Source organism: Montipora foliosa, chromosome 8 (assembly GCF_036669935.1).
Source record: "Montipora foliosa isolate CH-2021 chromosome 8, ASM3666993v2, whole genome shotgun sequence".
Classification (NCBI taxonomy): Eukaryota; Metazoa; Cnidaria; class Anthozoa; order Scleractinia; family Acroporidae; genus Montipora; species Montipora foliosa.
Window position 1 is genome coordinate 15,209,818 of NC_090876.1, and position 14,072 is coordinate 15,223,889.

Genomic DNA, 14,072 nt, shown 5'->3' on the forward strand with positions numbered 1-14,072 from the left:
GGAAGAGCTGAACGTTCTCTTTTTGTACGAATCTTAGCCGGCGGACTAATGACTAATGTTTTCATACAGATAAGTCCTCTTTGCTTGGGTCTTCTTATAAAGAGAGAGACCCTGGCTACGTACGAGGTTGTCGCTACAGTGTGTATCTGAATCCACGTTTTCAAACGAGTGCTAATGGACTGTGAGCAATCCCAATCTCTCTCTTCGATTTACCTAATATCACTGACTTGTTCTTAGTGGCTAAAGGAACGATTTGGCTGATACAATGGTAAGTAGCAGTATAAATTGTCAACTTGGAGGCTCTATGCCTTGACAGTGTTATCTATTCCGCTGGCTGAAAGTCAGCAGAAAAGGGTTTTCCGGATTTAAATTGATAACGTAGCACGTCACAGTTTGTGCACGCACCGCAATGCAATTAGACTTCGAGTCTCAGTCCTTCTTTCACCGCTTAGTTAGACGAACGCAAAGAGAAGAGGCAGGGACGAGAAAAAATGGCCTAGCAAAATCTGGACTCGAGGAGGAGCGGCCATTTTTTGTCGTGCCTGTTTTCTCGATCCTCACACTCGACCAACTAAGCGGCGAAAGAGGGACTGCTGCTCGTAGTCTACAAAAATTGTTGAGACTTTTCTGACGTTTCGCCCTTTTGAACATTAGATCCGGATTAAGGATCCCGTTTACGTGAAACGCGAATGGCAAAAGTGACCAGCTGACCATGATTTTCCCGCCATTTTGTACGTTTACCGGCTGCCGCTTGCCGTTTCTAAGTATTAGAGAGATTAAGCATGGCGTTTATGTGGAACGGCAAACGCGAAACGGTGGGCTGCTGCTTGTCATAAAAGCATGAAAATTACGTCATTCTAACTCGTCTCTGTAACACGCAAGAAATGAGCTCTTATCAAACGAGTTTCTTCCACTTTTGGCAAAACGCAAATTTAAGTTCGCCGTTTGCCGTTTGCCGTAAACGTGATTCCTAATCTCTCTATTCGCGTTTGCCGTAAACGTGAAATTTTCTTCTCGTTTTTCGTTTTTCGTTTTTCTTCTCGTTTTTAACATAATAAGTTGTTGGTGGAGAAAAAGTACCCAAAACCAAAAACTCACAAATAAACTACAAGTTCATCCATACAAGCCTGTTTCGTGGTCGCCCACTCATCAGGGGATTTAATTTAATGAGGATAAACTTTGCCATCGCTTATATACAATATAATTTGTCTAATTTATACAGCGCGAAATTGACAGTTTAGTTGTTGCGTAGGAGGGCTTTGTTTCTGTGGCGACAAGAAGACACGAGTTCACTACGTTTGTTTAGTGTTGATAGTTCGGGTCGCTCTACTTCTATGTATTGAGCACTGATTTACGAAAATAAAGTTTCACACTATATATATTATCTGACTGCAGACAGTACTTTTTCGGCCTTCTGGGCCTCATCAGTGCAGTGCTGATGTCTAGAAATAAAGCCAGCCCAAATGTCCCTCACATGTGGAACACCTAAGCCATGCCAGAGTGCTCAAACTAGCGAAGCAGTGATCATGCGCAATTGCTTGCGGTAATGACTCAACCTAGTACAGTGCTCAATTTGGACATGAAAGCAAAAGCACAGACATAGTTGTAGGTGTAAATCTGAGAGGGGTAGCCCCCCCGCACAAGTTTATCTTGCTGTCAAATATTTGACTGATGATATCTTGAATGAATGAATGAATGAATGAATGAATGAATGAATGAATGAATGGATAGATGGATGAATGAATGAATGAATGAATGAATGAATGAATGAATAAATGATTTAAATCAGTCACTGGCGTTTGTTAAATGGCTAGGAAATTTAAGCTGAGGAGGCTATATTGATATCTGTCCGACAAATCAAGAAAACAGGATCCTCTACAGGCATTCCAATCTAATGCATTATAAGGGCATTTGCGGAGGATTAGCCCTTACCAAAGACAATGGATTCTATCAGGTCTGATTATCGGTTATTTTTGCGCTGTCGATGAACAGATTAGGAACACCCGTTGGTAAATTCTGAACATGCTTGAAACAAAGCCAGTTGGCATCGATTGATCCTTAAGAGTCAGAACTTTCGTGTTTTATTCCTACTTGAGTTACCAGAGGAACCTCGCATTTTCGAGACTTAGCTTAACTGTAGAATACCCGGTTTCTCCATTTGGCTAAATTTCACTGTAAAATACCCTTCACCTAGAGTCCATTAACCAGAAGTACTCAATGGAGCCGCTCCTCAGATTAACCGCTCCTCAGGCTGAAATTCTGCTAGCTGGGAACTTGATTGAGGAACTAAAATCCTGGATAGAAATTTACTTCACACGCTTTTCTTGCCGTGATTTTTGTTTAAATGTTGTTCCTGGCTGGAAACAACAATTAACGCTTCCTCTCTGGTTTCCCGTTTGTTTTTACAATTTTTTGTGGGTAATAATTTGTTGCTGGCCTTTTGGCTGGCACTTGCGTGACGAAGAAGGCGTGTGCAAATTGTCAAACGGTGGGTTAATGATTAAAAAATTGCCAGCTCAAAAGAAATTGAAATATTTTCGTCCATTTGTTCTGCTGACACTTTTAGAGATAAAACAGATCATTTCTTTTATGTTGCGCTTGATTCTAACTTAGCATTAACGGTTTCGGCAATTCGCTCTTGGTCGATGGTCGCAGTCATCACTCGATCGCTACTTTCTTTGAGCATTTTATCTCCTGGGTCGAGTCTGTCGAACATAGATGATTTCTTGGTAAGTGGTCCATTCCTTTGAAATCCTTTCAACTGAGTTCCCTTTGTAAAGAATTTGCTACTTTACTGCCCTTTTTGTTTCATGCAATTTCAACTTTTTGTACAGCTACAACAACTGCATCTACAACAGGTAAGAGCGCATGTTTACTTTGATATGCTTTGGTAAATCGTATGAAATACACCAAATACGTGAATTTCTATAATAGTCGGGTGGCTAAGTGCAGAAAATTGACCGGATCTATACAGAGCGGAAAAAAGCACCAAATTTGGCACACAGCTGCTTTAGAGTATACTAAACATTTTTTAGGACCGGTGCCCAACTGAATCCCTTTTTCCTTTGCTGGTGCAGCAAATAATTAAATATAACCAAAATAGACATTGCCTGGCTACCAGGCATATTAGGGAAAATGTGGTTTCAAGCCGCAAAAGTATTATTGAAAGCTCGTCAAAACTACTTACACGCAAGAAAAATAAGTCAAGCAGCGTTGATGCCACATTTGATATTTATTTTCAGTAAACAAATGAAGGTCCATGATGCTTTGCAAGCCTGATTGGAAGCCATTTTTTTCTAATCGCTTTCTTAGGCATAAAAAACCGAAAAAATTTCTTTTTTTTTTTGACATGATGCTAACAAGCTCTAGATTTTTACTCACTCTCTGACTGGTTTAAACTCCAATTCGAGCAAATGAAAACATTAGAGTGCTTGTCGTGCTATAATTGTTTCTGAGTTGCATAGACCTACAAGTGAAGTTAATAGCAATCAGGTCTCCCCCAGATATTTTTGCCAACATTTTGAAGTCTTGCAAATCTGTGACAATTCGGCGAAGATTTCTGTCCCCTTCAATTGTGGAGAAGCCATGAAGTACACCAATTTTATTTCCCTCACCACAAAATAAACACCTATTTTCATCACTTTCTACCACTTTACGACGTTTATTGGATATAAGATGTGGGTTTTCATGGATATCGGATGGTGGGCTTTTTTTCTTTTGAGCTTTTTTCAGCTTGGATTAGCTAATTTTTAAGTGGCAGGACTGATGCCATTTGGCGTTATTCTTAATAAGGTCATCAGTTGTTGTGGTATCAGTGTTGAACTTCAGCTCCACTGACCGAGAATTCAGGTCCTTAAAGTGGGTTAAGTTGGTAAGAAAGTTACTGTAAACATTGCTGTCGAATGAGGGGGATTTCATGGGATATCTTAAAGCTTCACGAGTAGTGCATTGGCAAATAATACTAAGATCCCAATTTCGTGACATCTCTTTGTCTTCACATTATCACTGATTCAAATCTGAAAGCAAATTTACCAAAAAATCTTATAATCTATGGAAAAATAGCCTTCAAGGCAGCTGAATATAAGCATCGTTAGCTTACAAAGACAATAAGATACTTAAGATAATTAAATGTTTCAAAAGCTGCATGAAAAATACGGTAATTTTTTGGTACTTGCAGTTTGTCTAGTGACCCATAGAGGTCGCCATCTTGGATGACCGAGTGGAGGCTAAGTACTTGTCAAAACGAAAACTTCGGAAACTGGGCCCAAATAAACTTTCTGTGCCTTATTTTCGCTGGTAGTGATAACGAAGAGCCGTTAAGTGTTTTTCAAAGCAGGTGTATAAATTCTCTGGACAATTTAGGCTAAATTTCTCGCAGTCACAGTATTAACCACAGGCCACCCACTAAAGCCGGTTTTCGTACATATTTGGTACTTCTATAAATACAAACCCAGAAGAGATCAAGCAGGGCACCGGTCAAAGTTTTAACCTGTATGCCCTAGCCTATGTTCACACAAAGCTTGGTGCTTTTGTTCGCTCTGTATAGATCTGACCACTAAGCCACCTGACTATAAATATAACAGATTTCGATCAAAACGTGAGCAAAAGCATTGTCGAGGATGTGCTTAAGCACCCACGTGTTTGATTGTTTGATACGCACCAAACTCGTGGAGTTGTTGTCTCTTCAAAACCAGCGAAAAAACCTAAACAATTTGGCAAAAATTGACTTGAAAGAAGTGCTTCATATACGCATATGTTCTTTTTTTACTGGTCTTCCGTTATTACTTCATTCCGAGGCTTTGAGTGAAGCCTGATCATTCCCGGGGGAATTTTAAGTTGATGGTAGAAATAAGTCTGTGTTTGCAAGCTATTGTGTACGTACCGTAATGCATTTAGACTACGGGAAGTCCTTCTTTCGCCGCTTAGGCCATCCCCCTTTTCTTTTTTCTCCGTTTCGCGTCTTCCGACCGACCCAAATTTAAAATAGTTAACGGCGTTTTTAGCCATTTTTATGTCGAACAGGAGTTTCGGTGGTTGATCCTTTTTCGCACACTGTCTTAATTTTGCCACAACATCCGCCAACTTCTCCGCCATATTGATTTTGGGTTCACGTCTTATTGTTTTCCTGGCTCCACAGCTATGAGGCCGGGGTATCAGGCCTCCATTTCCGAGAATGCTTATGATTTTTCTCTTTTTTTTCTTGATTTTTTTTCTTTTTCAATCCGACCGACCGACCCAATATCAGGAAACGCATTAGGCGGTAAACAAAAAAAAGGGGGATGGCGTTAGCTAGTCGTTCACGAGGAGAAGAGGGCCTCACAAAATCTGGATTCGAGGAGGAGCGACCATTTTTTCTCGTGCCTGTCTTTTCAATCCTCGCACTCGATTAACTAAGCGGCGAAAGAGGGACTGTTGCTCGTAGTCTACAAAACTGATGGTTGAGGCTATTCTGAACTTTCGCCCTTTTGGACATTAATTACAACAATTCCTGCCTCCCCTTCCCCACCCTAGAGGCCTAGACAGTGTTATTTATGAAGAAGCGGAAATAACCCCAGCTATCCCTCATAATGAAGATGTACTTCATGAAAATGATTGCTTTAGATATGAACAATGAAGTAAAAAGTGTCTCAACAATTTTGTTCAGGATTGTAGCCTCCCTCCGTCACATTTCACGAAGGTGGTAATTTTGTAAATCTTCTTTGCCAAGAGAATTCCTCGTAATTACTGTCACTTATTTTTGATGTTGTTTTAAACGCATTTTTCGTCCTTTATTAGATAAGGAGACTCTCATTTGAATGCTAGCGGGGCTTCGAGCACGATGTCTGACAGGCTGGCCGTACCGAAATGTCTCAGTGCGAACGGTCTTTTGGCACGGATGAAATGTTACGAATTCATGTAATGCTAGCCGTGAAAAAGGAGACATTCCCTCAGTAGCCAGACCCTTCGTCTTCACGCTTTACTTACATGGCCGTCCTCAAAAAATAGAAAACTCGAAGGTTCAACGAAAAACGTCCGTCAAAGTTTTTAAATTGAATGGATTACAGGCTTTTTACATTTGTAACACAGTGCGACTTGCCACAATGGCATTTCCCTTTTACCACGGGTATTATTTTTTATGTTCCTCATGTTCGGTACATCATTCTAAATAGGTTATACTACACAAAGACATTTAATATTCTAAATAACTCCGATAAATTTGCAGGGACAAATCCGTTAAACTAATATTTTTATTTTCAAAAGTAAGGTGTCCCGATGGCAGTTTTAAATTTCGAAAGTTGAATATTATATTCCAAGTAAGGGAATCGAAAATTCAATTTCTATGCAATAAATATTCATGCAACTAGTACTCTTTGACGTTGTTGACACTCGAACGGTGTATTTTCATTTCCTCAGTTTGCATCAAGACTCACTTTTACGGACCTTTTTCTTAAAGAAAAGACAAATGAAAAAAAAAAAAAAAAAAGCAGAAAAAAACAAGAAAAACAATTTTGTCTACACAAGCAGTTTCAAGAGAGCTTTAGTCGAAACCAAAAATGGAATGAAGAAGAATACCACGTTTTCCCTCACTAAAATAGACAAGATAACTGCACCCAAATAGCAGCTGATGATGTAAGTGATATTCAAGACGTTTGACGCCATTCATCCGTGGCAAGTCGTGTGACAATACGATTAATATCACATGAAGTTTATCGGCTTTTCACATGAAAAAAAAAAAAAAAAGCAAAACACTTAGCCCAACGTCTCCAAAAACATATTGAAATGGTGGACAGTGAAAGAAGAACAAAGCTATTTGATCAAGAGTTTGCTCAAAGAAGCCAAACAATTCCTCTGGCACGTAGGGTACTTTTTTAGCTTTGAAACACGTGAAAGTGCCTCAATATTCATTTTCCTTTTACGCAGACCGTCAGCAGTATCCTGCATGAAGCGCCTCTTCTTGTTCTCTCGTTTCAGCAGCACGCTTCACTTTCAAGTTCCGCCTAATAAATCTTCCTCAGGTTAAAGGGCATGAACAAGAAAGTATTTTTCAAGAAAATCAAAATCGAGATTTCCCACGGAAACAAGGCCGATGATAACACTCATCCAGCCGCGAAATCCATTGTGGAAGTGATTGTAGAATGCTTCGAGTCTTGACTCATGGCAATGATGTTTTGAAAAATCCAGCCGAGAATTCGTTATCAAGAGGGTTCCATCCGGGAGAAAGACTGCTGCAAGAGAAAACCGTCTCTCTCCCTTATTTTCTCTTGACTGGTAGTAGCAATAAAGCTCTGTAGCATGCACATTTTGTTTTCCCATTTCAGACCTCGTGATGTTACTCTAGGGAAAACTTTCTTTCAAATGTTGTCCTATGCACGTGAATATGTACACATAACTTATGAAAAAACAAAAGGAAAATTCCCTTGAGAACATCACGTCGTCTGAAATGGGAAAACAAAACATACAAGCTAAAGAGGTCTATTGCGAAAGGGATTCAAGTTTTAGGAGATTAATTTAAAAAGTATCGGCATTTATAATCTTATAACACCTCGAAATGCCGAAAATCACCGGTTTCCTTCGGACATATCGTTTTGACTGTTCGGTCAATTAATTGCTTAGCGCTGATGAGGTTTCACGTCACGACCGACTGTGGTCAATTATGATTCGTTATTAGTCTATTTTCTCTGTATTTAGAGAACTTCTGTAACCGACCGACTTCCAAGTGATACAGCGTGTATCAGGTGGTTTTACTTTATATAATGATTAGTTCAGTTTCAGAGGTTTTATTATTTCAAATACATCTTGACTAACGTGAAGTTTTCGGATATAGGACAACATGTTGGGGGAGGGGGAGGGGGGGGGGGGGGGAAGGGAGTGCGCTCTTGCCGGCCGCATTTTTTTCGGCCCTCTCTTTCTGGGTTGTTTAGATCCTCCCCTGAATACACGAAAATATGTTGATGGTAACCATTACTGATAATTGTTAACGGAAAGAGGTTCCTTTAAAAGCTAATGACACTTAAAAGGTGTGAAGTAAATATAATTTTCACTTGCGTCGAAACCAAATTTGTCGAAGCTAAAGTTTGGGGCACTACTTGGTAATTTCACGATAGTGAATGAAATAAAACCATCTCTGAGCGAAGAGAAAAAGAATCTATGGAGTTTTGAAGATTGGAAGATTTCCCAAATATTTTTAATGGGAGTGGGTATTGTTTTTACATCAAATGATTTATTGAGAACAAAGATAAAGAGATACAAACGGCGAGAAAAATAAGGCAGACTGCGTGAGGCAAAAATTTTATCGTGAATAAATGGATTTAACCACGGTCCGATTGTTTAATCTCACACACCCTCGTAACAGCTGGTCTCCCTGGAGGCCGCTCCTAAGTGGCGCAAAGTTATGACAAGATGTCACCAAATGGACGTAATTTTGCGTGACGCAGCGAGGTTCAACTTGTTTCTGCCCACTTTGGCACGCGAAAACGAGCGGCTGCTAACTTAACCAAAGAACTAAAAACACAGTGCAAGGTAAGCTTGTTTTTATCTACAAAGTGTAGTTCTAATACGGTTTGCGGTTTTAATGCCTCTTTGAAGAAGGTCGGCGACCGCAGCAACAGCGGGTAAAACTGCAAAAGATAACTTGTTCGTTTAGCCATTGGTCTTGGCCGTGCAAAGTTGCACGAGGAAGTAAGTTCGCTCGTGTTTTCTCACGAGACTTTCTCGCCAAATGTTGTCCTCAATCGTGAAGGTCTTGTGTTTTAGGGATATAAAATTTAAGAGTTTCCCGTGGTTGCACAATGTCTGTCTTCTTAACTAGACTTAGCAAGATGTTTGATATTCGTTTACATGACATGTAAACGGAATAATTCTTGAGCAAAGTTTGAACGGAAAAAGAAGATGCAAAATTTTGTTTTCGCTGTTTAAATCATTTTTCAAAAATAAAATTTGAAAAGAACATCGCTATTTTTGCACCTGATTAATCTATTAGTGTTGATTTTGAAGTCACGGACCATAATTTGTATTGTAACTTTACTCCATGTATTTCTTTTTCAAATAAAATACGTATTTTCTAAATTATTGCAACGATTGTCAGCATATGGAGCGACATCGATTTGAAAGAGCTTTCAAGTTACTTGTGGGAGGAAGTCCGTAGGAGGTGAGAAAACAATAAATTTGTATGTCAAACCAAAACGGGAAGACTCCGGAAAAGCAATTTTCTATTCTTTTCGCGGTTTTCTGCTTTCTTACCCTCAGTAGACATATAAAGGTAAGTATTCATGCGTGGCCCCAAACTAATGGCATGAAAGAACTCTTAAAATTACTGAAAACAATACCTCGCGAAATCGAATTTAAAGCTGTTTGCCGTTCTGGCGTTTCATTAAGTTTCCAGTGAAAGGGAAGACAGTGAGGCTATTTTCGACAAAAGAGAACGGGAAGATGACTAAAACGAACACCGGAAGTGGTTATTAACCTCACAAAAGCGAATGAGGTTTATAACGCCCTCCGACGCCAGATTGTAAATTAAAACTCCCCGTACATGACTGTTTGTTGCAATCACTCACTTGCAACAGCTTCTCGAATTCCTCAGGTAAGTTTATGAATTCTGATGATACTGGCTGTAAAGTTGATTCAATTAATTGGTTCTGGACGAGACAGAGAGCAATTCTGCATAAAACTTTGCATTGTAATTAGATTTTAGGTTCACTTAACTCATCCAATCGAAGCCGGCCTTTTATCGAGTGTTTTATTTGTCAACAATACCAATATGACAAAACTGCGACGAAACGTCTAAGAGATGGAGTGGTGTGATTATTTTAAATTTGGTCGGACAAGAAGGTTTTTGGTCGTTGCCTGTTCGTCAGTTTGGAGCTAGTATCCACGGGAATATACTTTTGTTGCACACTTGTATGACCTTCTTCAAGGATTATATTTCACCTTTGTTGATTCTTTTTATCAACCAACGCGTTATCGATTAGCAGCCGTAGTAAAACTCAATCCCACTGAATTATATCACAGAGCTTTGTCATCGACTGATATATAATATTTCTGGCGACTCGGTAAGTTCTGTAATCTTAAGCTTGATGGAAGCGAGTGGTGTTCAGCTAATGGCAGTAGAGTAAGCTTACTATAGTTTTTGAAAAACGTGGACATTCCTGAAGATTAGAATCATTTGTGACAGCGTTGGCCCTTGAGTGCCATCAGAAAGATGACAATTTTGACGTACAATTCGATGAAATGTGTAAAACAGCTATTATTGTTTTGTGTTTTACGTTGGCAGATCTTTCATGTCGCAAATTGCATGCGCCATCTCAGTAAGCTAAGCTTATTTAAGGTTGTTTCGCGTAAAAGAAGCAAAACGTATTGCTTTGTTACTGTGGTCGAAGAAATGTAACGCATCATATTTGTGGTGGAAAATCACTCCCTAGATCCAGCTGCAGTTTCTGAGGTGAATCTTGGAATTTGGAAGCCCTCCCGTCTAGGTCACCATGTGACCTTCAGGTTACGCGGATATAATATTGTGCGTCTGGTGAAAGGTTGTTTGTGATATCTATTGCCATATTATCTTGTAGAGCTGCGAGAGATGACAACCAGAATGACTGGTATAAAGTTGATGTGGTTGGCTTTTTATTTTACGACCACAGCTTGTCAGGAATATCCTACTTCATCCTACGAAGGTATGTTGCGATTCACGAGCGATCATTGTATGTATATGATCATTAAAGATATTGCTGCTGTTCCTGTTAGTAATTTCTTGCGTTTGGCAGTGACATAATGTTTTCAGTGGATCACTATATTTCATGACTGGAATAAAGTGGTCGAGTCTTTCAGTGTTTGTAAATATTCAGTTGTTATTAAAGACACTTCAAAATGTGGGGCAAATATTAATCAACCGATCAATGGCTTTGCATTTATTAAATTCACACTTTATATTCGGCAACGAACCCTTTCGCTTTTTTGGAATGGACTTCGGATGTTCTTCGTTGACAAACAGATTAAAGGGAGTGTTTAGAGTTGTCAAGTTCGTTATGAAACTTTATTTCTGTTTGCATTTCTGTGCATAGCGACAATTAGCAATTTCCTCCTCGCGGTACAAGTAATTGGTTTGGACGTCGGCAGTTTATATAGGCTTTATATATAGATGATGATCTGTACCCGTAAGTTCTTGCATAGGTATATGTTGCGAACAAAAAAAAATCGCAAACTCGTTCTCTTTTTGAATGTGTTTGTGTGGAAATGAAATATCTATAAGGTTAATGAATTGCGAAGGACGAATCTTTGGTGTAACTATTGGACCGAGTGCAATCGCATTCCGTTCTCTCTGAAGCATACAACGAAATTTCTAACATTTAAGACTACGGGAAGTTTAATGAGATGACATAGCTCGAGGGCTCTTTTGCTTCCAATTATCCTTTCATCGAGATTTCATGTAAACAAGATTATGAATTAAACAGAAAAGGCTCTAATGAAATTACTGCAAAACTATTTAACAGGCACTGGCCGAGTACAACATTAATTTAGGATGTTTTGAATAGCAAATTCAAGTGAAAAGTTTAGTCTTAATGAGGTTTGAAAATTGAGATGCTGTTTACAGATAAAATTTTTCCAGTACTAATCCCTGGTGTTAGGTAATAGGTTTGGCCTTTTCGGAATGACTTTTATCCATGCATGTGTAGCTTAAATGGCTTAATCTAAGTGAGGTGTCCTAAATCTCATACATGTATTTGTCTTAAGTAAAGCAATTTCTTTTTGGGGAAAGTTCACACTTCTCATATGATTTATGTAGGGTTTGAAATGTGAATCACCTCTCCCCTCTCTAGAGTATCAATTAAACATAACCGGATAGTGATCCTGTGTGATGTGGAGAAATAATGCAATGATATGTTTCCAGACAAACTACATGGAATCCCTTGACGTGTAACCAAGCGTCCCACTTTTAAAAGTCTTGCAAGCAAGCAAGCAAGCAAGAAATCATCATTGTGCTGTTGAGATTTCTTATGCAATGAAAATTGGTGATCTGATTGAAATGCTGCATTGCTGTCTGTAATTAAAAACCAGATGGAATTGACCTGATTAAAACAAATTTTGAGACTAAAATTAGTACAAATTCTGTGAATGACAGCTTTTCATGTCTAAGGCCACATTCTCACTCCAAACCACCCCTGTGAGTGTTGGAGCTCTTTGCAAAGTGCTCTCAAAATTTCCCCTCCTCCCCTCTCTGTTGGGATGCAGATTGTTCCATTGTGATATGTTATTACCAAGGTCAAGAACACAAAGCCGTCTTCAGTTTTCCTGAAAGATAATTTGTCATTGTGCCGATAATTTTATGGTCTGGAAAATGAGTAAATTGCTTTACACCTAAATTGAAGTTATGAAGAAAAAAAAAGTTTTCCATTTTTCAATAAGTTTTGAAAAAAAACGTAGAAAGATGTACAGCTGTTCTGTTATGTGAAACAAATTTGATACTGTGGAGATTTAGAGATTTTCTACCTATTTACTCCAAGTAGGCCTTCTTGTTTGATTAGCTAGATTATGTCTTAAAATACAGACCATCGGGTATAAAACTGTGGAATGATTAAAGAATTAAGCAGGAGATTTGAGTTTAAATCCTTCCTTCCCTGAAAGATTAAGGCCTTTGAGATACATTGGTTGGGAAGAGGAAGTGTTATTTTAAATGTCTCGGCAGACCTAAGTTTTAAAAAAAAGCATGTAAACAAGACAAAGTGACGTCTCACTGGGGCTTTTTCAATGAAACAATATCGCATTAAGATAGCAAAGAATCAAATTTCCCTTTGCGCAAAGTACTAGTTACAGTAATATCTGTAGTTCCCTGGTAAGGTAAGAATAAATTTTCAACTTGTACTTCAACTTGTTACATGTATCAATTAAAGGTGTCATAAAGTACTTGCATGGCCACATTATTGTTACAATGCATGTGTTTTGTTCTTCAAGCAATGCCACTACTGTAAGGATCAGACAATAGTGGCTGCAGGGCATTAATTTTTAATGTCACTCCAGATGTATAGATAGATAAATTGATATATTTCTGTTTACCTACACGATAGCATTTAAAGCAGTATGAGGTTATGGGGTCGTGGTTTTAAAATAAAGGAGTAAAGTAAAATTCCTTAAGATGCATTCGATAATACACCTAAATTAAAGACCATGTCAAGAATATAGAACAAACAGCTAGTTTTATTGTTTTGGTCATTATCAAGAAATATTTTAACCTGGCCAGTTATACAAATGTACAAAAAAAAAAAATGCAAAAGGCCAGATGAACTATAGTGAATTAAATTATCAGTTGGTTTTCATTTGCCCAATCATCAGCCATGTTACATGCATGTACAATGTATTTAACTGAAGTAAAATATACAGGAATATTTAATGTTTGCACAAGAACAGACCTCAAATCCTCCAGGGCCAACATGACTGCCTTCCATTATTAGAGAGCTAATAAGGACGTGCGTTTTTGAGACGTGGATGGCAACCAGAAGAGACCATTTCGCAAGTTAGGACAGTGGTGTCTCCCAGATTTTTTAATAATCATCTCTAATAGAGAAATGATACTTAGCAATGTAAATGCAGTTGTGTGAAGACAAGCTAAAAGGGAAAACAGCTCACTTCCAGTTGCCGTCCACATCTCAAAAAAGTTCTTGCTTGAGCTCCCTATTGAGAAACACGACCAACATCTGGTCATATCCCCTATGATGTCTTTTGAAAACCAAAATAGATGGCTATACCAGATACCCCTGTGGTAGAGATAGATAAAATGTTGGACATGAATTCACCTCATAGGAGAATAATTTGTTATTTCCAGTGTAATTGTCTTCAATAAGTAGCTGAGTACGCCATAAGGTTGATGGCTTACTGGTGGGATAGCAGCATAATTTTGCATGAGTAGTTCATTTCTCAATCACTGGATTTGGTATCTGAAACATGTACAGTATTCCCCTTTAAGTTTGAATGAAATTTCGTTCCTCGTAATTTAGTATGTTAACTTGAGATCAGTCCCATACGGTTAAATGTAGCCGATACATTATGTTTGATTTTGGGCTCTCAATTGGTGAGTGCAGGCTCTTTTCTTGAAACAGCGGCTGGTA

At 38.6% G+C, this 14,072-nt stretch overlaps 1 protein-coding gene across 5 annotated transcripts in view; it reads left to right on the plus strand.

Moving 5' to 3' along the window:
• The window catches only part of LOC138012477 (semaphorin-5A-like), a 63,760-nt gene that overhangs the window by 4,928 nt on the left and 44,760 nt on the right, over nucleotides 1-14,072 (plus strand). The window contains exons 2-3 of one of the 5 annotated variants that reach the window (XM_068859258.1): nucleotides 103-268; nucleotides 10,542-10,646. In XM_068859258.1, the coding sequence (XP_068715359.1) occupies nucleotides 10,553-10,646 (94 nt within the window). In that variant the 5' untranslated portion in view covers nucleotides 103-268; nucleotides 10,542-10,552. Of the gene's footprint in view, nucleotides 1-102; nucleotides 269-8,329; nucleotides 8,500-9,713; nucleotides 10,029-10,239; nucleotides 10,418-10,541; nucleotides 10,647-14,072 lie in introns of those variants that run through there. The other 4 variants (XM_068859259.1, XM_068859257.1, XM_068859261.1 and 1 more) reach the window with 4 other exon arrangements.